Raw genomic sequence first — 24783 nt, forward strand, 5'->3', positions numbered from 1 at the left:
TAGATATTTATGTAATCATTATCTACCTATCTCCATTTTTTTAAACCAAGAACCCATTTATTGTCAAAATTAGAAAATATAAAATGGTATAAAGAATAAAATAACTTACTTATAATTCAAACAATGAGTTACATGTATATTTTTAAGTTTGTTTTGGAATTTAAAAATTGTACCAGTTTTTCCTTTCTAGGCATGTGTATGTACTTGAAACAAAATTGAATGCAGTTGCCTCTTTGCTTATTTTTTATCATCATCATTTACATCACTCATGACTTAACTCATTAATTATTCTGTAAAAAATATAGTTTTGATAACTGTATAATATGCCACCATATTTAAAATTTACTTAAACGATCCACTATGCTTATACATTAAAGTTGTTTCAAAATTCTCACAGCGGCAAGTAATGCCACAGATAGCTTTTTTGAAGACCAACCTCTGAGTACTTTTATGGACATTTTCTTGAGGTAAATTTCTATAAATGCAATTACTACATCAAAGAGTAAAAGTACTTTGAGTGTTGTGATATATAATGGAAAGCTGATCCCCAGAGAAATTACTCAACATTCACTGCCATGTGAAATACGTGAAAGGGTTCCCTGCCAGCAGTGAGCTTCTTTAATGCCCCATCCCTACAATAACAACAAACTTGTCCTTTTTCTCATTGCCATGCATTATAAGTTAAGATCGTACCTTCATCTTTTTTTTGTTTTTTCAATTTTCACTGGAGTACATATTTATTGATGAGAGAGAGAGAGAGAGAGAGAGAGAGAGAGAGAGAGAGAGAGAGAGAGATATGAAAGAGAAACATTGGTTGGTTGCCTCCCATATGGAACCCAGCCAGGAATTGATGGGGATCCATGTACTCCAGTGAGTACGTGTAAGTAGGCAGGTGGTCTTTTTTCTCTGTAATACAATGTCTTACTTCTTGCATTTTTGTGGAAAGTTGCATAGGACGAACTAAAGTGAATATTCTAAACTGGAATTGGGGCCTATTTTTTAACTTTCCATGCAATACAGAAAACTGAGTACTTACTGTTGAGTTAACTGCTGCAATAATTTACTGAGAGACTCTTGTTGGTTGGGTTCTCTGTTTATTGCCAGGAATTCTACGTGTCATGCTAAGTTGTATTTCCATGCCATTTAGGAACAATACTAGCCATTACTACTTGTTGATTGCCTGTTACATTAAAGGCACCATGTTAACTCTCGTTTGTATAGTCTATATCTTTAACCCTCCTAATAATCCTCTAAAAGATATACTATTGATCTGTTTTTATTTATGGGGGATTTTATAGAGCCATGAGAGAATAGTTGAAATGTCTGGCTATAAGATTGTATTTTTTGTACGCAACACTCAAGAAAATGTTTAATAATATAGCGATCTTTTCATTGGTGAAAACAGGCTTACAAAAGCTCATCTGAACTGTCTGAGACAATTATTCCTCATTAATGGCTCTCATTTATTTTTGAAGTTGGTGTAATGGAGTAGATTGGCTATGAAAATAATACTAATTGAATAAGGCCATTAATAGTTGGAAATCTGTAAATGATTGGGAGGAAACTATCAAAATATGATGAGGTGCAAACAAGGTTCTCTCCACAGGAGTGCACATCTGGGATTGAAATACGAAGACGCTTTATTTAAAGAATGTGATAATTCGGATAATTGCAATGATATCAACACACAACAGCAGTAAAAGATAGCCCTTTCTGTGCTTCATGCTGCATTAACATCATCTTTTAAAAGAAAGTGCACAGTATATTATTTTATCAGCATGCCACTGTGTGATAGATCACCACAAAAATAAATTAAAATAGGAGCAAAAATCCACTCTGATATTACAGCAGAAAGGAAACAAAGTTAATTTTACAGCTTTTTGGGGGTGAGATTCTTATCTATATCATTACATTACTTAACAAGTTAAAGCAAATCGATAGTTTTGTATTGCAGAGCTGTATCCAGGCAATGATGACAATTTGGCCTAAAGCCTCAGAAGAAATTACCTTTAAGAGACTGTGGAAGATTTGATACAGTAATAACCACACAGAAAAAACAACAACAACAAAAACTATTATTTTTCTTTCTGCCCTAAAGATGCCTCCAAATCCTCAAATAATCATAAATTTTTGTCTCTGCTCAATAAAAATGAATTTTGTTCAATGAAAATACCTCCTCAGAGAAATAACATTTCTTCTAGTGTAACCTTCCTCAAAATAGCTCTTCTGATATTCTCCAGGAAAAAAAAAATTAAGAAAGAAAGAGTAAAAGTCTTCAATGGCTCCCCTGTGCACAAACCCAGCCTCTGGAGACACTCCATCATCTGGCTCCAGACAGACACTTTAGTTCCTTTGTCATATGTCCCTCCATGCCCCGTGATCTCCACGTCTCTGATTTACTCATTCTGTGTCCCTTCTACGGAGTATTCTCATCTAATGCTGTTGCCCACATATTTACCTACTGAAACCGTATGCACCCCTAAAGACAACTATTCATAAAGCTTCATAAAGCAGACCTCCTTCCCTGGAAGCAACCTCTCCCTCTTATTAAAATGAGATGATTTGGGAACACCATGGCTTATCACATAGAGGTTTCCAGAATTTTAAAATACTCTCCAGGATATCTTTGATATATTTCATCTTCTGGCTTACTTGAGTCCTTTCTTATGTCTGCTATGAGATAAACTGACTTCTTCCTTATATTCTCAGCTATGTTATAAGGTAAAGAAGGTAGTTAGTACATTTATTGATGTGTACATACCTCATGGCTTCCTCACAGAAAGAATGTTCACTGAATTACAAACAACAATAAAACAGGTACATGCTTTATTTAGTCTTCATTGTGAATAGATGTATCTGATATTTTGTGAAAAATGGATTTCAATGGTGTAGCAGATTAGGGGAACGTAAGCATGAGGATGTGATAATCAACAAGAGACAATATCCATAAAGCAAACAAATGCAAAGAAATGTGAGGCTGCAGATGGTAAAGGCAGATGGGCTGGCCTGGCCTCAGGTTGTGCCTATTTTTTTAAAAAATCAATTTATCCCTGGAAGATAGTCATCAGAATGTGTGTTTTTCCTTCTCAGAATTTTATCAGTGTCTCATCATATATGAAAGCAAATTACAAATCCCAGAAAATTCTGAATAAAATATTATTTTAAAGTCTTAGTTAAGACCCAAGGAAATAATGGAAACTCCAGAACAGAAAACTAAGTCACTTGAGTCAAGAAACAGCAATCCTAGGGGACTCACAATCTCTGCCAGACTTCAGTTTTTAATGTTGTGTCAGGCACAAAGGGGCAAAGTCGCGTTCCATTAAAAGGTGGAGATGGCTAACTGAGATACTTGAGTAAAGATGGATACTTATTGGGCTTCCCTAGAGGTTTCGTGGCACAAGGACATGAAAAGGGAACTTTGTGTTTTGACGTAGGCAAATACATATGGAATCATATTCCAGCTGGTACTCAGAACTGCAGGGGATGGACAGACTAGTCAATAGTGGAACTGTGGGAATGGGTTATCCCAACGGAAATAAAGTAAGATTGTTCCTTATCCGAGCAGCCACAAAACTCAGTTGGGAGTAAATGAACTAAATGTTTAAAATAAGACACAGCCTGACAAGACCGAATGTTGCTTATTTGTGGGGTACAGAACATTTTCATATTGCTGACAGCAGATAAATTGGTAAAAATATTTTGTAATGCAACTTCACCAATATCTATTAAAGTTGAACTTAGCTTCATTCTAAGACTCAGCAATTCTCATCCTAGCCACATATCTTAAAGAAATGTTCACATGTGCAGAATTTCACATGTGCTTAAGTTAATGTGCAATGTTCAGAGCAGCACTATTTGGAGTAAAAAATATTTTTAAAAATTCAAACCCCGAATGCATTAATTTTCTATATTTGTGTTAGAAATTATCACAAATTAAGTAGCTTTGAACAACACTAGTTTATTGTCTCAATTTCTGTAGGTCAGAGGTGTGGGTATGGTGTTTGGTAGGTTTTCTGCTCAGGGTCTATAAGCTGAAGTCAAGGAGTAGGCTACCCTGTGGTCTCATGTGGAGCATGGGGTCCCCTTCTACCCTCATTCAGGTTATCAGAATTCAGTTCCTGTGGTTGTAGGACTGAGGGACCTGCTCTCTTGATTTGCAGTTGCCTGGATGCTATTCAGAGCTCCTAAAGGTCACCCTCAGGTCCTAGCCTCATGGCCTGCAAAATGACAGCTTACTTCTTCAAGCCAACAGGAAACTCTCTTTATCTGCTTTTTGATTGACTTCAGGTGATTAGCAACCTATTCAGAGGAGTTAAATCCAATCACATTCACAAGTCCTTCCCAAACCCAAGGGAAAGGGATAATGCAGCGAGTCAGATATCTTGAAAGCCCACCTTAGAATTTGTTTGCCATGCAGGAAAATGGAAAAATAATTATCCAGTTTTTTTTAATAATTAGTGCATCATATATAATGCAATATATAGTTACATGTTATGTCACAAGACAAACAAATAAAATATAGTTATATGTACTCATATTGGCAAATCTCACAAGCATTGTGTTGAGTAAAAAATGCAACTGGCAGAAGAAACAGTGCAGTATGAAACCATACATGGCAGGTGTAAATTATGCAAATGTATATGTGATTTGCAGTTAATGCCTATCTATGCACTAAAAGCTTAAAGGGATGTACAAAAAACCATAAATATCAAATTTAGAAAAGTGGTTCTCTATGGGAAAAGGAAGAGGCTGATGAGGGTAGGGCACTCAGGGACTTCAGAGCCATTACCAACCTGCTTGTTAAGCTGAAGGATGCATTTTATTATTCTTGATATCTCTTTGCATGTCTAAAATATTTCATGAAAAAATAAAAAACATATGAAAGAAAGAATAATAAAACAAAAATTAATAAAGGATGCTCTGAAAATAAAATAAACCTTGAATTTATTAAAAATATTTCCAAACTCTATCAACACCTGGCAAATAATGAAAAAAAAAATTAAGGAGCATGCTGTTTCTTCAAATTTCTCAGTAATTCTTTCAGCACAACGAAAACTACAATTAGCCATTTTGGTGGAGAGGAAACAGGGAAATTAATTTGTAATTAAGTATTTTATAGCATTTACCGCTTATATTGTATAACTGATTTGGACATGAGTTTAAGTGAAAATTCAATAGAGCAAGTAATTAGCATTTAGAGAATACAAATTAGAAACATACCAAATAAACATTAAAACTCAAGTTTAAAACTCAAGTACCTCAAGCTATGGAAGGTAGTGCATTACTTATGAATAAAAATGATACCCATTTGTAGACCAGCAAAACAAATGAGGGCTTATCCTGCTTATTTTAGCGACACATTTTATAACCTGTACAGAACTATTTCATTACAAACAGTTAATCTGAATTGTTCTCCTTTTAAACAACCTATTAGTCCCAGCAAAACAGGACCTGCAGGATATTGCCTCTCAGCAGGACTTGCTCTTCCTTGTTAATTCTACTTCGCAGCGTGTCTGTTTGGAGAAAGTTATTGGCTTGAGATGACAAAGTTGTTTTACTATATTTTATCAATATGTTCTTTTGTTCTCCATTGAAAAATTTCAAGCACCCTTTCTCCATCTCGTGGGATTGTAAGCTGAGGCTCCCCTGGCTACAGATCCCACAGCTCAGTGTTAAGCACTTCCGATACTTGTACTCTAGTAGAGGCAATAAGATCTGTGCATAAATGTCAATAGTGTGTGACAGAAAGTGACAATTGCCATAAAAAAAGCGGGGGGCAGGAATCTACTACGTGGTAGGCCCTATGCTGGCTGCTTTGCAGGTACTATCTGGGCATCTTGGGAAGGAGCTGCGGCCCAGATGCTTCTGGTGAAAGAACTGAAACACCAGCCATTCTTCCTACCACGTGTCTATTTACACACCATGTGCACTGGGCATGTGAGAGCTTTGACATAGAGGTAAAAGAGAAAAATGTTATTCAGCTTTTGGGTCCGACCACTCTAGTGGTTTTTGTGGTTGTCTTCGAAATATTCATCTCTTGCCATATGAGTAATCTAAGCCTATCATTTTTATTTCAGCCATATTGCCAATGATTCATTTAGGAGTGACCAAGTTATTCAGTCTTGCCAGTAAGACAGGAGAGCAACTTTGCTGAGGGAAGAGGGGTGGTGCTGGGAAAGGTGTCCTTGTTTCTAAGGAGACCCAGGCAGAGATGGCCCCCTTTCCCCTCTAGATTTTATCATGGAGCCCGGAAATGTCACATTCATTTTGTGAACATGAAGACAATACATGGAGAAGGCAATTGCATTAGTTTGCTGGGGGCTGCTGTAACTAAGTACCAAAAACTGGGTGGCTTCAAACAACGGGAGTTTCTTATTTCACAGTTCTGGAGGCTAGCAGTCAGAAATCAAGGTGCTGGCAGGACCATGCTCCCTCTGATTCTCCTTGCCTCTTCTAGTTCTAGGTGTTGGCCAGCAGTCCTTGGAGGTTCTTGGCTTGTAGATGCCACAACAATCACATGGCCATTGTCTCCACATGTGTCCTCACATGACCTCCCCTCTGTGTATGTCTGTGTCTGTGTCCAAATCTCTCCTTTTATAAAATACTAGGGGCCCGGTGCACGAAATTCGTGCACTGGGTGTGTGTGTGGGGGGGGGAGTGTCCCTCAGCCCAGCCTGCCCCCTCTCACATACTGGGAGCCCTCAGGCGTTGAGCCCCATCACCCTCCAATCCCAGGATCGGCCCCTTGCCCAGGCCTGACGCCTCTGGCCTAGGCGTCCGGCCCGGGCAGCGGGGACCCGCAGCTGCAGCGGCCCCGCGATCGTGGGCTCCGCTTTAGGCCCAGGCAAGGGACCCCTAGCTCCTGGGACTGCCAGCTTCGACCGTGCCCAGCTCCCATCGCTGGCTCCACCCCTACTTCCTGCTATCACTGGCCAGGGCGGAAAAGGCACCTGATTCTCTGATCATGGCTGGGGGGCAGGGCAAAGGCACCCCCAGGGCCGCCTTTGCCCTGCCCCCCAGCTCTTAGCTCCCCCCTGAGTTTCCGATCACTGTCAGTGGCAGAGGGCTTCTTCCTGCTTTCCCTTTCGCCTCCCTGCATTTTGCCTACATATGCAAATTAACCGCCATCTTGTTGGCAGTTAACTGCCAATCTTAGTTGGCAGTTAACTGCCAATCTTAGTTGGCAGTTAACTGCCAATCATAGTTGGCAGTTAATTTGCATATAGCCCTGATTAGCCAATGAAAAGGGTAGCTCGTACGCCATTTACCATTTTTCTCTTTTATTAGTGTTGATCAGTCATATTGGATTAGGACCCACCCTTATGACCTCATTGTAACTTGACGATCTCTATTTCCAAATAAAGTCCCATTTGGGGGTCCTGAGGTTTGGACTTCACCATATCTTCTGAGGTACATAATTTAACCCATAATAACACCTGAGAGAATTCAGATCCCTGGCTTCTTGGAGTCTAATTAATCCCTTGAATGTTGTGAGATAAATTTCCTAATTGTTTAAGTAAATTGGAGTCAAGTTTTCTGCTACCTGCAGCCAAATTATTCATACAGAATTATGCAGACATTTCAGGTGGGATAGAAGGTAAAGGAAGTGATGGAGCTAATGGGGGTCCTGGAGAAGCGGACAGAAGTGGAAGAAAGAACCTGGCTTGCTGGCCCAATACAGTGAGAACAGAACCTAAAAGCTTGCTTTGGTCCAGCATTGTTATTCATTCTTCACCCAAAAGCTTATTTATAGCTACCCTGTGGCAAGTATTGTGCTAAGCAGTGAGGATTGGATGAGCAAGATAGACACCATCTCTGCCTTTGAAAGGTGTGGTGGGGGAAATCCTGAAAAGGGGTCTGAAGAGGTAAATAGAGCTAGGGATGAAAAGATAGTGAGAAACATTAAAAGGTTTGTCACTTTAAGGAAATGGAGAACCTTGAAGCATTTTAAACAGGAGAGTGTAATGAGACTATTTATATCATAGAAAGATCATTTATACTGTAAATGGAAAATGGATTTAAGTGCCCGACAGAGGCAGGTAGACCCATTGGGGATCCCGTGGAGTGCAAGTGAGAGATGACTTTAGGATCCCCTTCACCTTCCAGTATTTTGGGAAGTACCTGAGGTACTTCAATGTGGGTTGAGCTCCATTAGCGGGTCAGTCAGTATGCCTGGACTGCTTTTCTCTGCCGGCCTCCTGCCCCTCCAGGATTCCCTTTTTGGAATTTGGATGGGGAAATCACCTCCACCTGTCCATGTCAGATCCTTGAAAGGGTTAACTTGAGAACATAAGGCTTGAGCCTTACAAAATCTAACAGATGTCAAAGGAAAGCTTGTTCTGTTAGCCTAAGCCTTGCACAAACATGCTCCCCTTGAGTGGTTATTTAACAGAAATTCCTGAAGACCATCACCCCTGCACGGCCCCCTGAGAAAGAACGTCAGGTGCCAACAGAAGGACAAAGGACAAGGCCGTAAAACTATGACAGGGGCACGGTCCTGATACCTGGGTCAAGCCAAAGCCCCGTCTGCAGCTCTCCCTGAGTGCACAAAAAGCCTGCGCCCTCCCCAATTCACTGCTGGCTCTTTCTTGAGTCAGACCACTCCACCCAGGTGCCTGGAATAAATTATCATTTTGATTACACTGAGCTTTGAGTCCACTCTGTGTGACCCCGGCCCAACCCTGAACCTTTCAATCCTCTTAGGAGTGTTTGATGGCATGTTACGGGGCCCAAGATACAGCAAGGTCCAATCAAAACAGTGTTTAGTTTGACATCCAGTTCTATTCCTAGAGAGAATATGCCACCTGGATGGCTAGGTCAAGGTCAGGTTTGAGAAACAGCCAGAGAAAAATTATTTTCCTGGCACCAACACTAAGTCCCCTTTGCTAAGTCAGGCTCGTCCTGCCTCTGCGGGACTCCTCCTGTCCTCATGACTGGTTCTCTCATCCCATAGCTCTATGTATATTGGTGGTAGTCAGCCTCCAAAATGGCCTGGACCCAAGTAAAGATAATATAAACAATTGCTGATTTTTAAAGTTTACTTTTTTTAGCTTACTTTTGGAGGCATCATATGATTTTTCTTACACAAAATGGCTTCTCTTAATGTGCTGTGCTTTGACACATACTGTCATCAACCAACCAACCTCAACACCTGACCACTGGATAATGAGGGAGATGCCACAGGCCTCCACTTCTTGGGTTTTTCCTGGTTCTGGGTCTTACCTCTGAGCTTCCACAGAGCCTTGTGCTTGCCTTTATCAAGGCTTTATGCTTACTTACTGGTTACCTCCCTCAACCAACAATTTCTTGAGGGCTTAGGACTTAGTTGTATTTATATCCCAGGATCACTAACATTGCCTGGCTCCTTCAGGCACACGACAAATGCTTGGCAATAAGTAATAAATTTAGCAACAGGTTAAAAAACCCACAAAACCCCAGGGTAATTAGTCTAGCTATTATGTATACAGACATCTTTTCTCTCAAAGCTTAATTAAAAAATACACACACCCATATATACATATATATGGGTATATATATATATATATATATATATATATATATATATATATACACACACACACACCCATATATACACTGAGTGGCCAGATTATTATGACCACCTGACGTTTGTAGGCAAATAAGCTATAATTTCACGCTGAAGTTGCTAGAGGGCCAGACCATTATAAACGTCTGAATAGCACAACATGCCTAATTATCGTTGCTGATCAAGTTCATCCTATCATGTTGATGGCGTATCCCAATGGAGATGGCTTCTTCCAACAAGACAATGCACCATGCCATGGTGCTCGTATTGTGCAGGAGTGGTTTCAAGAACATGAGGGAGACTTTACCTTGTTTAGGTGGCCCCCACAACCACCAGATCTCAATCCAATTGAGCATTTGTGGGACAGAGTTAAAAGAGCCCTCAGGCAGCTGGTTCCACAACCATCAAATCTCACAGAACTGGACAGTGCTATTCATCAGGCATGGTGTCAGATTCCTCGCATCACCTTTCAACATCTCGTGGAGTCAATGCCAAGAAGAATCGCCGCAGTGTTGAAGGCAAAAAGGTAGCCCAATGAAGTAATGATGGGGTGGTCATAATAATCTAGCCACTCAGTGTATATGTGTGTGTGTGTGTGTGTGTGTGTGTGTGTATTACTCTTATCCCAATATTGTCTTTTCTATATAATAGGATTTACTATGTCAGCTTATGGTGAAGATATATACATTATTTTATCTTGGTCATTAAACTTTTAATGTTTCTAAATCCATATGGAGTTAATTTTCAGGATCACTCTGGTTACAGCAGTGGTTCTCAACCTTGGCTGCACATTAGAATCACCTGGGAATCTTTTTAAAATCCTGATTTCTGGGCCTCATCCTCCAGAAATTCTGTTTCTTTGTTACTAATGTTGTGGCCCCAACCCATAACAAAGAAACAGAATTTCCGGAGGATGAGGCCTAGAAATCAGGATTTTAAAATATATATTTTATTGATTTTTTACAGAGAGGAAGGGAGAGGGATAGAGAGTTAGAAACATTGATGAGAGAGAAACATCGATCAGCTGCTTCCTGCACACCTCCTGCTGGGGATGTGCCTGCAACCAAGGTATATGCCAGGGGTGGGCAAACTTTCTGACTCGAGGGCCACAATGGGTTCTTAAACTGGACCGGAGGGCCGGAACAAAAGCATGGATGGAGTGTTTGTGTGAACTAATATAAATTCAAAGTAAACATCATTACATAAAAGGGTACGGTCTTTTTTTTTAGTTTTATTCATTTCAAACAGGGCAGGCTGTAGTTTGCCCACAGCTGGTATATGCCCTTGACCGGAATCGAACCTGGGACCTTTCCGTCCACAGGCCAACGCTCTATCTACTGAGACAAACTGGTCATGGCCAGAAATCAGGATTTTATAAAGATTCCCAAGTGATTCTAATGTGCAGCCAAGGTTGAGAACCACTGATCTAAAGGCTCTTCAAATCTTTAGAAGAATTTATGAGTTTAAAGTCCAAAAGCACCCTTCTGGATTATACCTGACATAAGAATTACGAACTGTAAAACAGATTTTAAAATGTTAACTCTCACAAACAAAGAAGAGCAAACTTTATTTTAAAATTCTATTATGTTTCCATTTAACAGTGCTGAGAACCCTACATTCAATCTTTACTGGTCTCAGCATCTGATTCCATGTGATTATTTACAGAATTGTAGAATTAATGCATAAGCTGCACATGTGCTCAAACACCTGCACCCTGCAGAAGAGACCATTTAAATATTAAAACTAGCTACTCCAAGTTATCAAAAAGATGACACTATGATTGAACCACTGTTAAAGTGAAATCACTTTGATGTTAATCAATATTACTGCCATAAGAATAATGACTTCAACCGCATCTTTTTGTTCTTACCCTTGGAAACGTTGTAAATCTGTCCAGTTCTTCGACAAAGCAGAACATCTGCAAACTAATCGCTGACATAACAATCAAGAGGCTGGCAGTAAATACAACCAAACTCCCAAGCTTTTTCCCAGGACCAAAGATCTTGTACACGAAGTCTTCTAACGCAGGTGAAATCTTAATAAGCCGAACCACCCGAAGAACCTATTTTGGGAGAGAAAAATATACATGTTCGATCATTTATTTACAATGAATCTTAAATAAGTTCATATTAAAACCTCATTTTTTTCATAGCACTTTTTAAAGTTGCACTTTTCCATTTAAGCATCTAGAGAGGAACATTCACAGTGTAATAACGAAGCTACCAGTCTACCTCACTATCTGTCCTATAGCAAGAACTCAGTGTGGTAGGTATGGAGTGGGGACAGGTACGGGGTAGAGGGGGTCAATAGGGGAAGAAAGGGGAAGTCTGTAATACTTTCAATAAAGATAAATTGAAAAAACAAAAACTAAAAGATGAAAAACAAAATAGCCACAAAACAAAACAAAAAACTACTCAATAAATCCCAAATGAATGAATGAAGAGAAATGGTGACAACTAAGTGTTTTAACACATATTTCAAAATGGTATTAACTGGTACATATTGTTGAAATAAAATTGATATTTTTTCTAATGTTCAAATATTGAGGAAAATGTAGTTCAATTCTATCAATACTCATCCTATCTAATAAAAGAGAAACATGGTAATTTGCCGTGCCTCTGCTACCCTTCCCATTGGCTAATCAGGGCGATATGCAAATTAACTGCCAGCCAAGATGGCGGCTGGCAGCTAGGCAGCTTGAAGCGAACATGAGGCTTGCTTGCTTCAGTGACGGAGGACTCCAACGTTCCCCGCCTGCTGCTGCCGGCCTCTGAGCTTGCAGTTTGAAACATTGTTACAAATATAGAAGCTAAATAAAATCCCAGAAACCTGCTTTCAGCCAGCCGGGATCTCAGAGTTGGAGTTGAAACAGTGTTTCAATTAGAGAACCCAAACAAACCAGATACCTGCTTTCAGCAGCCGAGGCCTAAGAGCTGGAGCCAAGCCTCAGAGCTACAGCTGGCCCAGAATAAAAAAAAGAAAAAGAAAAAAAGGAGCGGTTGGGAGCTTCAGTCACCCGCAAGCCTGAAAACAGCCCTCAGCCCCTCACCCAGACTGGCCAGGCACCCCAGTGGGGACCCCCACCCTGAAGGGGGTGTGACCAGCTGCAAACAGCCATCATCCCCTCACCCAGGCTGGCCAGGCACACCAGTGGGGACCCCCACCCTGATCCAGGACACCCTTCAGGGCAAACCAGCCGGCCCCCACCCTTGCACCAGGCCTCTATCCTATATAGTAAAAGGGTAATATGCCTCCCAGCACTGGGATCAGCGTGACAGGGGGCAGCGCCCAAACCCCCTGATCGCCCTGCGGCTCTGTTTGTGACAGGGGAAGGCACCTCAATCCACTGATCAGCCCTGTTCTGTGCCTGATAGGGGGAGCTCCCCAACCCCCTGATCGCCCTGCGGCTCTGTGTGTGACAGGGTGCGGCGCCCCAACCCCCTGATCGGCCCTGCTCTGTGTGTGACAGGGGGCGGCACCCCAACCGCCCCCCACGGGCCCTGCTTTGTGTGTGACGGGGTAGAGCCATACCCTCCCCATTGGCCCTGCCCTCAGTGTGACAGGGTGTGGCGCCCCATCCCCCTGATCTGCCCTGCTCTGTGTGTGACAGGGGGCGGTGCCCCAACTCCCCTATCAGCCCTGCTCTGTGCGTGACACGGGGGAGCTCCCCAACCCCCTGATCGACCCTGCTCTGTGCGTGACAGGGGGTGGCGCCGCAACCTCCCCATCGACCCTGCCTTGAGTGTGACAGGGCATGGTGCCCCAACCCCCCAATCAGCCCTACCCTGAGCATGACTGAGGGTGGCATCGCAACCTCCCGATCCGCCCTGCTCTGTGCATGACAGGGGGCGGCACCCCAACTCCCCAATCGGCCCTGCTCTGAGCCCGACCAGGGGCTGCACCTAGGGATTGGGCCTGCCCTCTGCCACCCGGGAGCAGGCCTAAGCCAGCAGGCTGTTATCTCCCGAGGGGTCCCAGACTGCGAGAGGGCACAGGCCAGGCTGAGGGATCCCCCCAGCCCCCCGAATGCACAAATTTTTGTGCACCGGGCCTCTAGTTGTATAATAAAGTAAAACTTCCCAAGTGTTAATGTACATTCATAAAAAAATGTTTTAAAAACCTTCTGTCTTGGAGCCTTTACTTAAGGCTGAGACTGCTACCCCAAGGTCCATTCTGTCCATCCTGGAAATAGAACTTTCTAAATTTTATCCTAGGAAGGAGCTACCTAGGGCTGCAGACTACTTTTCCCAGCCTCGCTTGTAGCTAGGTGTGGCCAGCAGACTAGGTTAACGCCTATGGAATGTGAAAGGAAGTGATTTTTGCAACTTTTAGCACATAAAAAGAAATAAATCTGTCCTAGATACTCTTTTTAATACTTTTCTTTGGCTGGGAAATGGAAACAATTGGAGTATACCCTTTGGACCAAAAATAGAAGCCTTGAATAGAAGATGATGAATCCAATCTGACAGAAAAGACCAACTTCCTGGATGCCCACACAGAGATGAGCCACCTCCTTTCCCTGGGCACCCACCAATGCTCTAACAACTGAGCATACCAGCCAGGGCCAAAATAAAATATATTTGGGTTTTCCTTTCCAGAATCCCTAGCTTCCTGCTTTTCCTGATTTGTCTTTGACAAATCATTACTACATTCATAGTCCATGAGGTCCACGGAGGGACCCCCCAAATCCCCGAGATCCAGGCCTGACCAGAGTATTCACAATTATTGGATTCAGCAGAACACTTGCTGGACTTATGAGAGGTGTTCCTTTTTTTTTTTTTTTTTTGTTCCCAATTGGTATTACTGTAAGAATCACATAAGCTTCCAGCTTCTGGGAGACATTTTTGCTACTACATGGAGGAAGTCAGCTTAAGAATGATAGCATCAAAGAAGAAAAGTGACTGAGTCCCAATAATACAATTTTAGCCTCTGAATGTTGCTCCCTAAACTCTGAATTAACAGGAAATACTGAGGTAACATGATCATGCTGTCAGAGCCAGCGGCAAGAGCACCACACAGCTCTGCTGGTCTGACTGGCTCTGAATGGCTGTGAGTACCTGTATTCTTCTAAATTCTCCTACCCCACTACGCCAGGGCAGGCTCCTGCTTGAACCCTGCCCACTGTACTAACTGTTGGGAACTTAGTCCAAGCTCCTCCTTTATCCTCTGCTCACTAGGCAGCAGGTGTTGGGTCCAAGCCCCTCTGCCTGGGGCTGGACCTCCTAGGATGCCGAGTATAGGCTATAAGAGGTTGTGGGTGTACAGGAATAAGTCTTTATTGCAGAAGACAGTGGCCATATAGCCATCAGATAAGAACAGTCCTCACAGCAAAGTCCATACAGGCAGGCAGCCGGACACCGGCTGGTCAATGCATATCTTTCCCATAAAGTAGCATCAGTCTCTGTACCCACAGCTATTATCTAAGCAGCCGCACGCTGCATCCTAGACTCACCGCCTCACCACGTAGCGGTACCTGAACTCTCCGGCTCAGCAGCTTCTCCTGTCTCTCCTGCCCAGCTGCTCTCTCTAGCAGACTTCTTCACACACTCCATTCCAGCTGCTCTCTCTCTATACTCCAGCAGACTTCTTCTCACTCCAGCCAACTAGCTGGACAGTAACCTACTTTGATACCATTTAGACAAAGAGGGCTTCATGACAATAGTTACATTAATCATATTGGCTACAGAAGGACACAGTGTACCTTGTGTCCTTGCACCCAATCATGGTATCGTGGCCTGATTAGGCTTCCCAGGCTCAGAGTCCTTGAACATCCCGTTTAGGCTCATGCCCAGAGCGGCCTTTGGCCATTCTGGTGTATTGATATCAAGGCCTCTGTTCTCCTACCAGCCTTGACTATCCCGGGACCTGGCACAGTTCCCACACATGCCTATTGTCTGAAGAACACAAATGGTATGGTTTCTAGCCACATGTCTAGTAAACAAATAGACAAATGTTTAAATAAGTCGAGAAAATGTATGTCTTCATGCTAAAGTCCTTCAAATTAAGCATTATATTACATATACGGTTAAGTTACCAGTTTTTCCTGTTATAATACTTTAAGTATACATTCTGAAATCAGAACATTACACTGAGGCTATCTTTCAAAATGACAAGCAAACAGCTTTATCATAAAAACCATTAAGATATTAATATTCATAATCATTAGTACTTAGAGTACTAATCTGGGAAGATTTCACATTTTTATTAGAGTTGTTTATTCTCAAACATAAATGATCGGTATCTAGTTGTTAATATTTAAATATAGGCAAGTTTACAGAAACACTTTAACTGGTTTATAGCTCAAATTTAGTACTGTGTGTTTTCCCCATTTGTGCTAAAATTATATTTAAAAAATTTCCTTTGTAATTTTGAATCCTATCCCAAATGCTAATAAAAACAGCCTATGCACATCTGTGCAATTTTGATAAATTAATATTTCATTAGCTGGAAGAAACAGAGCTTAACACAACTCCCACATTGGTGATTTGATCAGCAATTTCAAAGGTTTAACCTTGCATCCTAGGAAAGCCAAAATCCTCATAATTATGCCTTTTCATTTATTTGGGGAGAAGTATGATTTTTACTCTGTCTACCCAACATGTTGATTTTTGTGTTCCTATTGATACTCTCAAACATAAGGTCTGTAGAACATTTTGTGATAGTTTCCAAATCACATTTTCCTGGTCACATTTCTAAGTCTCTCTTAGAGACTATTCGTTTGATTAGTAAGTACTGTAGAAATTGTGTGGTTTAGAATATGAGCTGTGAAATTAAATTTGTTGGTGATGAGTTTCTAACATTTGCTAGTTATGTGGTCTTAGGCAAGTTCTCAAATCTCTTGGGACCTCCGTTTACATGTACACTCTCTAGCTCACATAATTGTTAAGAGAAACAAATGAAACCATGCACTCAGCACAGTGATTGGCGCATAGTAAATGCACAATAAATACCAGTTGGTGTCACAATTATCCCGGTATGTTAGAACCATAGCATTTTTAAAGACTTCATTAATTCCCATAGGACAATGCTGCCCTATGTTCATTCCAGCCCAGCTACACTGGTCTTGGTGCTATTCTTTGAACAAACCAAGTATGTTTGCACCTCAGTACAGGTACCATGTGGTTCTTTCCACCTGGAATGCTTCCTCCCTGAGCCTCTCATCGATTCTTCTCACTCCTTTCAGTCTCTGCTCAAATTTCACCTCTTCAGAGAGAGCTCCCATGACAACTTATCTAAAATGACACCGCATCCCACAACCTCTATCATTTTTTACTATGCTTGTTTCTTCTTTATACCATTTCTGGCACTTGTATTCTACATTCTGTTGTATACTTGTTTATGAACTGCTTGTCCCCTAGAATTTATGCTTACTAAAGTGGGGAACTTCATTGCCTTGTTCACCTTTCTCCCATAAGTATCTGGAACAGTTCATGGCACACACTATGTGCTCAGTTAATATCATTTAAATAAATAGATGAATAGCACCAATAATTAGTCTCAGAGATAACTGATATTTTAAAGGGAGTCATTTTGTACAAAACTGTTGACTTCACATTTAAATATGAAAAATGTGATACTCACTAAGGGAAGACTTGCTGCCAACACAATGAAGAAAGGCCCACTGAAATGAGAAGTGTGAGGACCAACAAGAGAGATGAAAGTGGACCCACAAGGTGCCAATCTGTTCGGTACAATGGATTCTCCATTTGTAAATTTTCAAAAATCCTGTGACACCCAAGCTTCTTAAGAGATTTATTTATTTTTTAGCCACAAAATAACTGAGGTATGTAGGTTTGAATTATTTTATTAGAAAAATATACCCATGGCCATGTATAGAGAGATACAGATGAAAATCACTTAACTATTAATATAAATTATTACAAATTATAATCTAGAATTAAAGACACAAGTAAAATTTCCAACTTCATTGATAGCATATTATGTGACTATCTATATATATAAAAGCCTAAGCGACCATTACGACCGATTGACCAAATAACCAGTCGACCCGTAGCTATGACGCACACTGACCATCAGCGGGCAGACACTCAATGCTGGAGCTGCCCCCTGTTGGTCAGTGCGATCCCACAGCCAACCTCCCCCAGCCAGCCAACCTCCTATGGTCCCTTCCCCCTGGCCAGCTGGCCCTGATTGGGACTGGGCGAGATGGGCCAGGGGCCTGATCGCTGGCCAGGCTGAGGGGCCCCACCTGTGCACGAATTTGTGCACCGGGCCTCTAGTAGCTATATAAAATTATTCGAAGCATGAATACAAAGTCTAGATATTTTGTAAAAACAGACTAGTAGAAAAACACCAGAGACAATGACTATTAATAATTTGTAATACTTTAGTTTATTTCTATGCAGTCATTTTTGACTTTAAAATATTTTTAATATTTAAAATGTTTTCCAGAGAGTATTAGATATTATTATCTCCTGTTTCTTCTTATCTGTTTCTTTATCTGTAGTAAGTGCTGAATAGATAGATATTAGTTTAGTAGCCATCCAATGGTTTGTTAGTGACTTAAGATAGTATTTCATGTGTAAAACCAAGTAACTTTCAGGTCATTTTTAGGTGTTATATGATTTTATACAGTTTTGCATTTAAATAAAACAATCATATCTCCAAGTTATTGCAAATTCATCACAGCTATTAATTTTATGGGCAAATTGGCATATGACTTGCTAAGCTATTCCTCAAATATTTACCATTTAAACAGTTTCCATTTTTTTTTATCTCATAAAGAATTAGAATTTTGATCTATTTCTAACATTTTTACAAAAAATTATCTGTGAGAATCTATAAGAATTTTCAAACCCTGAATATATTTTATACTATATTCTTGCTGAAATAGCATTAGTATTTTTTAAATTTGTCTGATATGATAGGTTTATATTAAAGTATCATGTAGCTTTGACTATCAGGCATATTTTCCATAATTATCTACAATGGTTTTCTAAGGTAAGCACTACATGCTCAGGTTGATTTTGTGAAGTTGGATAGCCGTGTCGAAGGGCCTATAATGCATGAATGTTTGGGAAGCCCATTTTGTATCAAGAGTTTTGAACATGTGTATATCTCTTGCCTCAGCCATCTTACACAGAACCCAACATGGGACAAGAGATTTATGTGCAAAGATGTTGACGGTACTAAAGGGTGTCCCAAAATTCACGCAAGAAGTAATTTTGATAGAAAACACAAATTGTAAATTTGTTATTGATTCATAAAGTATACAGTATAGGGTTATGTATGGAATAGCATATTGGGTAAATGGCCTCCACGGCTTTGCTGGCACATATGCACTCTTTTGTTGAAATTTTCCATGACCGTTTTGCATAAAAGTGGCTGAATTTCGTTGATACAGCGCTCAATTTCTTCCTTCAAGGTGTGGGTGGTCGTGGGCTTGTTGGCATAAATCTTAGACTTCAAAAACCCCAAAGAAAAAAGTCCAACGGCATTAAATCACATGATCTGGGCGGCCAATTCTGATCACCAAAATGGGAAATTACACGACCAGGAAATGACTCATGCAGTAACTGAATTGTTTCTCGGGCTGTACGGCATGTGGCACCGTCTTGTTGAAACCACATGTCGTCCACATCCATATCTTGCAATTTAGGCACAAAAAACTGGATTATCTTGTCGTGCTAGTGAGCACCATTAACTGTTATTGCCTGAGCAGCCGCATTTTCGAAGAAGAATGGTCCGGTGATGCCTCCAGCCCAAAATCCGCACCAAACAGTGACACGTTGTGGATGCATTTGTTTCTCAACAATCACTCGTGGATTTTCTGAACCCCAAATGCGACAATCTTGTCGATTAACCAAGCCATGAAGATGAAAATGAGCCTCATCGAAATTCAGGCACATTTATGCAAAACGGTCATGGAAAATTTCAACAAAAGAGTGCATATGTTCCAGCAAAGCCGTGGAGGCCATTTATCCAATATCTATTCCATACATAACCCTATACTATATACTTTATGAATCAATAAAAAATTTACAATTTTTAATTATAAACCTGTGTTTTCTATCAAAATTACTTCTTGCGTGAATTTTGGGACACCCTTTAAAAGCTTAAACCATGAAAGTCCTCTATGATTTCAATATACTTAGTGGGGATTTTTGGAAGATCAACTTCTTATGTTGCAGTGTATTTGGCTTTCATTTTTATGAATAATATTGTCATGTCCTTTTCTCCAAGAAACTAGAATATTGAGTTTCAGGTTATAGCATCTTAAGTTAATACAGCCCTGAAAATGACAGCTTTGGTATTACCAATAAATAAAATCAATGAAATTGGAATGCATTTTCTTCACACTGTGCTAATTTATGAACTATATTTTTAAAACATATCCATTTATTACTATGAAATTTGAAGAGTTTTAGAAACAATATTATAATTTATAAACATACTATTTTAGGTAATTAAGATGTCATCAGACCTATCTTTTTTTAAAATATATTTTATTGATTTTTTTTTTTTTTTTACAAAGAGGAAGGGAGAGGGATAGAGAGCTAGAAACATTGATGAGAGAGAAGCATCGATCAGCTGCCTCCTGCACACCCACCACTGGGGATGTTGCCCCGCAACCAAGGTACATGCCCTTGACCAGAATCGAACCTGGGACCCTTCATTCCACAGGCCGACGCTCTATCCACTGAGCCAAACCGGTTAGGGCTCATCAGACCTATCTTAAGTGTGCATTGAATAATTATACATAACTGTTATATATAAACTTATACAATTATTATTATAATGTGACCAGTATTTTCTATGGAATAAAAAATGTCTATAGACAAATAGGCATTATTTGTATTACCTGAAAGTATGTGAATTGAGAATGATAAAGATCTGGATATACATGAAGAGTAGTTCCAATCACAAGTAATAGCTCAAATTTGTGGAGAGATGAGCTAATATATCCAGTAAATCCCAAACACCATATCTTCAGAAGTGCTTCCAAGTCAAAAAGTACAGTGAAAGCCACCTAGGTGAACAAAGAGACAGTGGAATTGAAATCTAAAAGTACAATTTATTTAAAAATATTTTATATATTTGTCAGTCCATGAATTTCAGCCACTCTCATATAAAATGAGGAGCCCATAATAATCTATTCTAGAATGACATTTTATTTAAAAAAAAATAGTTTGAAATACACCAACTAGAACCTAGCATACCAAATATATCTTAAGCAATTAGAAAACATGTTAAAATGTTAAATGTTTGCACGTGGCATTATTTCTTCATTATCTACTATTTGATAATATTTAAAAGTCATTTCTATTGATAGAATTACTATATACACAGATAGGGTACATTTTTCTTTTAACTTTATCTTTATTGTTGAAAGTATTAGTGCTGTCCCCTTTGCTTTTGTTCCCCATTGACCACTCCACCTTCCACTTGCCCCTCCAAGGCCTTCATCACACTATTGTCTGTGTGGATGGGCTATGCATATATGCATACAAGTCCCTTGTTAAGCTCTCCTCACCCACCTGCCCAATGCTGCCTTTCCTCTGAAGTCTGTCTGTGCTTTTAGGTCTCTGGATCTATTTTTTTCATCAGTTTATAAGGGTGCATTTTTGTATAATGTGTTTACTCTAAAGATAAAGTTTCTATAATGCACATGGTATATTATAAAACAACTTACATATTAGTAAGCAAAATTAAACTAATATATAAATGTTTAAATATTATTATGTCTTGGGCCACAAACAAATAGAGATAGATTCTATACCAAGCAATTTATGTACCTGCATTAACATATTAGTACATTATATGTCCATATTATTAGTTAATAATCAAAATTACTATATTAATGAATTAGCTTAACCTCTTAATCTATCACATTAATTCTATGAATTTGTTACTACAAATACTAATATTATAAAATACACATGTAAATATAGCATGTATTATTTCTTTACTTGTCCTATGGGTAAGAAAACTCATTTTATAAGGAAGTTTGCAACTGGAATGAAAATGTGCAATACAGCTTAACTCCCAATTGAAGAGCACAGGCTGAATGTTGGAATAAGTCATAACACATCCCTCTGAGGAGATACCAGATGATTTATTGGAAGAAATGAAGAAAGAAAGCTTGCTTTCCTTTTTTCTAGGCCAACACAGAATATCAGAAGGGATTTTCTTCCACTCACATTTGAAAAATGTGAAGAAAAACATATTTTTAATAATAACATTTTAGGAATAAAACACTAAACGCATTACAAGTGGTTAATTTAGATGTAAGGAAGAAATTAACATTACTTTTCTATCTAGCACTTCTGTAGACTCAAGTTGCTTCTTAATTTGAATTGGCATGTCCTTTTTAAAAATATAAAACAGTAATACATTTGAATTGTTAAATAATCCTAAATATAAAGTATTAACAAAATCCCCTGTGAGCCACTTTGCATATTTCCTTCTTAACATCTCCTGTTTCATCTAAACATATACTGTACAATCACATAAATGGGCTTGCATTTTATATGTCACTCGGCAACTTGCTTTTCTCACTCACCAACAGTCATAGACAACCACCCCACCCCCCTGGGGTAGAGATTTGGTCCTAATTATTCTTTTCATCAGCTGCATATTTCCCATAGCATTCAATGTTTATTTAATTCAACATTCTCCCTGATGATTCATTGAAGAATAGTTTTTCCTTGATAAGAAATCATCGGGAAAAATGTTAAGCATTTTGCTGCTTCAATAACAAGACTACATTAACCATCCTTATGCAATATTCATATTTATTGAACTTTCATATCTATAAAAAGAATCTCAAACCTAGCATTGCTGGGGCAAAGGACAGGTTTATGGAGCTTTAAATTTTTAAAAAAAGTATTAATAAATTCATTCAAAATGTTATAGAAAATCATTTGCCTTCCAGCAAGGTAGGAAAGTGCTTCCTATTTTAAATCTGTACCATCACCAGATGTAATCAAACTTAATCAAGCTTTTGCTTACCTGTTCATGTGTGTATTGATTATTTAGAATTATTTTATTTTTAAGACAGTTTTTCTATTCATAACCTTGCCAATTTTCTATGGTGATGTTTTGTCTTTTTTATTAGTTCTTGAGGTTGTTGATATTAAGAACAGTCATCTCTGTCTGCTATATAAACTACAAATAGTTTTTCCCTAGTCAATAGTTTGACTTTTAATTTTGGTGGCATTCGCTCTGTAAGCACTTTAAATTTTATCCGGTCACATATTTCTATCTTTATGATTACTTTCTTTACCTTTACATACAAAACAGGTCTTTAAAAAGATTATTATCGAACTGTCATATCCAGGATCACACTATGTTTTTCTATTTATTTGGACTATATTTTTAAATAAAAATTCCCCATAGAGATGTTGTTTCTTGTGAAATTTATTTCCATGAATTTAATATTCCAGTTACTAATATAAAGGCATTTTTTTGCCTTTTAAATTTTTATTTATTTTTTTACCATTCTACCTAGTTAGTTCCAGTGAAGAGAAAAGCTATTGATTTATCTATATTGACTTTCTTCAACCACCTCAGTAGATTCTTCTATTAATACTAATATTTTTAATAAGGACTCCTGGGTTTTATTAAAATATGTACATTTCATTTGCAATTGAAGATTAATATTTTTTCAAGATTGATTTTGGGGTTAATTGGATTACTTTATTAGCTATAATGATACAGTTGTACGTTAATATAGTAAATAATGAAGTGGGGAAAGAGAGGAATCCATGCTCCTCATTTTTCATGGAAGTTTCTTCAGCATTCCTACATAATAATTGCAGTGGGTTTTGATAATTAATTTCTACTCTGTTTAAGGGCTTCTCTTCTTTTCCAATTCTACTTAAAAGAATTTTAGCCTTCAATTTCTTGAGGTGGTGAAATGTATCACAAGAGCCCTTGATGTTAACAATTTGAATATTCCTAGAATAAACACTAAATGATAATGCTAATCTGGTTTTTATTGAATAACTAGAGCAATGATGGTAAACCTATGACACACGTGTCAGAGGTAACACACAAACTCATTTTTTTGGTTGATTTTTCTTTGTTAAATGGCATTTAAATATATAAAATAAATATCAAAAATATAAATCTTTGTTTTACTATGGTTGCAAATATCAAAAAATTTCTATATGTGACACGGCACCAGAGTTAAATTAGGGTTTTTCAAAATGCTGACACGCCAAGCTCAAAAGGTTCACCATCACTGAACTAGAGGCCCAGTGCATGAATTCGTGCACCACTAGGGTACCTTGGACTGGCCTGCGGGGATTGGGCTGAAACTGGCACTCCAACATCCCCTGTGGGGTCCCGGATTGCGAGAGGGCACAGGCCAGGCTGAGGGACTCCACCAGTGCACGATTGGGGCTGGGAAGGGACTGAAGGAGGGCTCCAGGGCGTGTCTGGCCCATCTCACCCAGTCCTGATCGGCCCGGCCCCAGCAGCAAGCTAACCTACCGGTCGGAGCGTCTGCCCCCTGGTGGTCAGTGTGCATCATTGAGACTTGTTGGACACTTAGCATATTAGGCTTTTATTATATAGGATATTTTCTTTATAATTTTTGTAGTTACTTTCATATATGAAATTGGCCTATAATTTTACTCACACTATCACGTCAGGTTTCGTTAAGCTTATGCTAGTTTTATTAAACGTACAGAGTTTTCCATTGTCTGATCTGGAATTGCTTAAATAAAACAAGGAATATTTCATCTTTAAAAGTTGGTAAAGCGCAGCAGGAAAACCAGTGGGTCCATTCCTTTTTGTAATGGTAGATTGAAACTTTCCAGGGTTCTTCTGATCATGTTTCATATCTTGCCCATCAATTTGACCCTTTTCCAAGAAATCATAATTTTTTTCTAGATTTTCAAGAACTTTGTTTAAAGTACATTTTTCCAGAAAGGACTGGTTCTGTCAAGGTTCAAGGGTTATCTTACATATTTGGTACCCCCTTTAAATCAGTTTTGTAGCTGATGTTTCTCAGACCCTAAAAGTAATGTGACTTGGACCACCAATCCCATATGAGGGCAGGATTGTGCCTCCACATTTTCAGTAAAGCTTACTCTTTTTCCTCCCACGTGGGGTCAAGGTCAAGACAGAAGTTTACCAGATTACTTCCTACTTTCATTGTGCCCTGATGTTACATGAGGTTCTCTGCTCTGACATTTCACTGCACATAGCGTTTACTGAAACAAGTTCTAGGTGACAAAGATATGCAAATGCCCTCAGGGCAGCCACTGACT

At 39.3% G+C, this 24783-nt stretch overlaps 1 protein-coding gene across 4 annotated transcripts in view; it reads right to left on the reverse strand.

Annotated features, from left to right (window-relative positions):
• NALCN (sodium leak channel, non-selective) overlaps positions 1-24783 on the reverse strand; it is a 308079-nt gene that overhangs the window by 144205 nt on the left and 139091 nt on the right. For all 4 annotated transcript variants that reach the window (XM_059685056.1, XM_059685057.1, XM_059685053.1 and 1 more), the window contains exons 12-13: positions 20367-20534; positions 11415-11606 (exon numbers count right to left, since the gene is read on the reverse strand). In XM_059685056.1, coding sequence (XP_059541039.1) covers positions 11415-11606; positions 20367-20534 — 360 coding nt within the window. The remainder of the gene's footprint in view (positions 1-11414; positions 11607-20366; positions 20535-24783) is intronic.

Source organism: Myotis daubentonii, chromosome 2, assembly GCF_963259705.1.
Source record: "Myotis daubentonii chromosome 2, mMyoDau2.1, whole genome shotgun sequence".
Taxonomy (NCBI): domain Eukaryota; kingdom Metazoa; phylum Chordata; class Mammalia; order Chiroptera; family Vespertilionidae; genus Myotis; species Myotis daubentonii.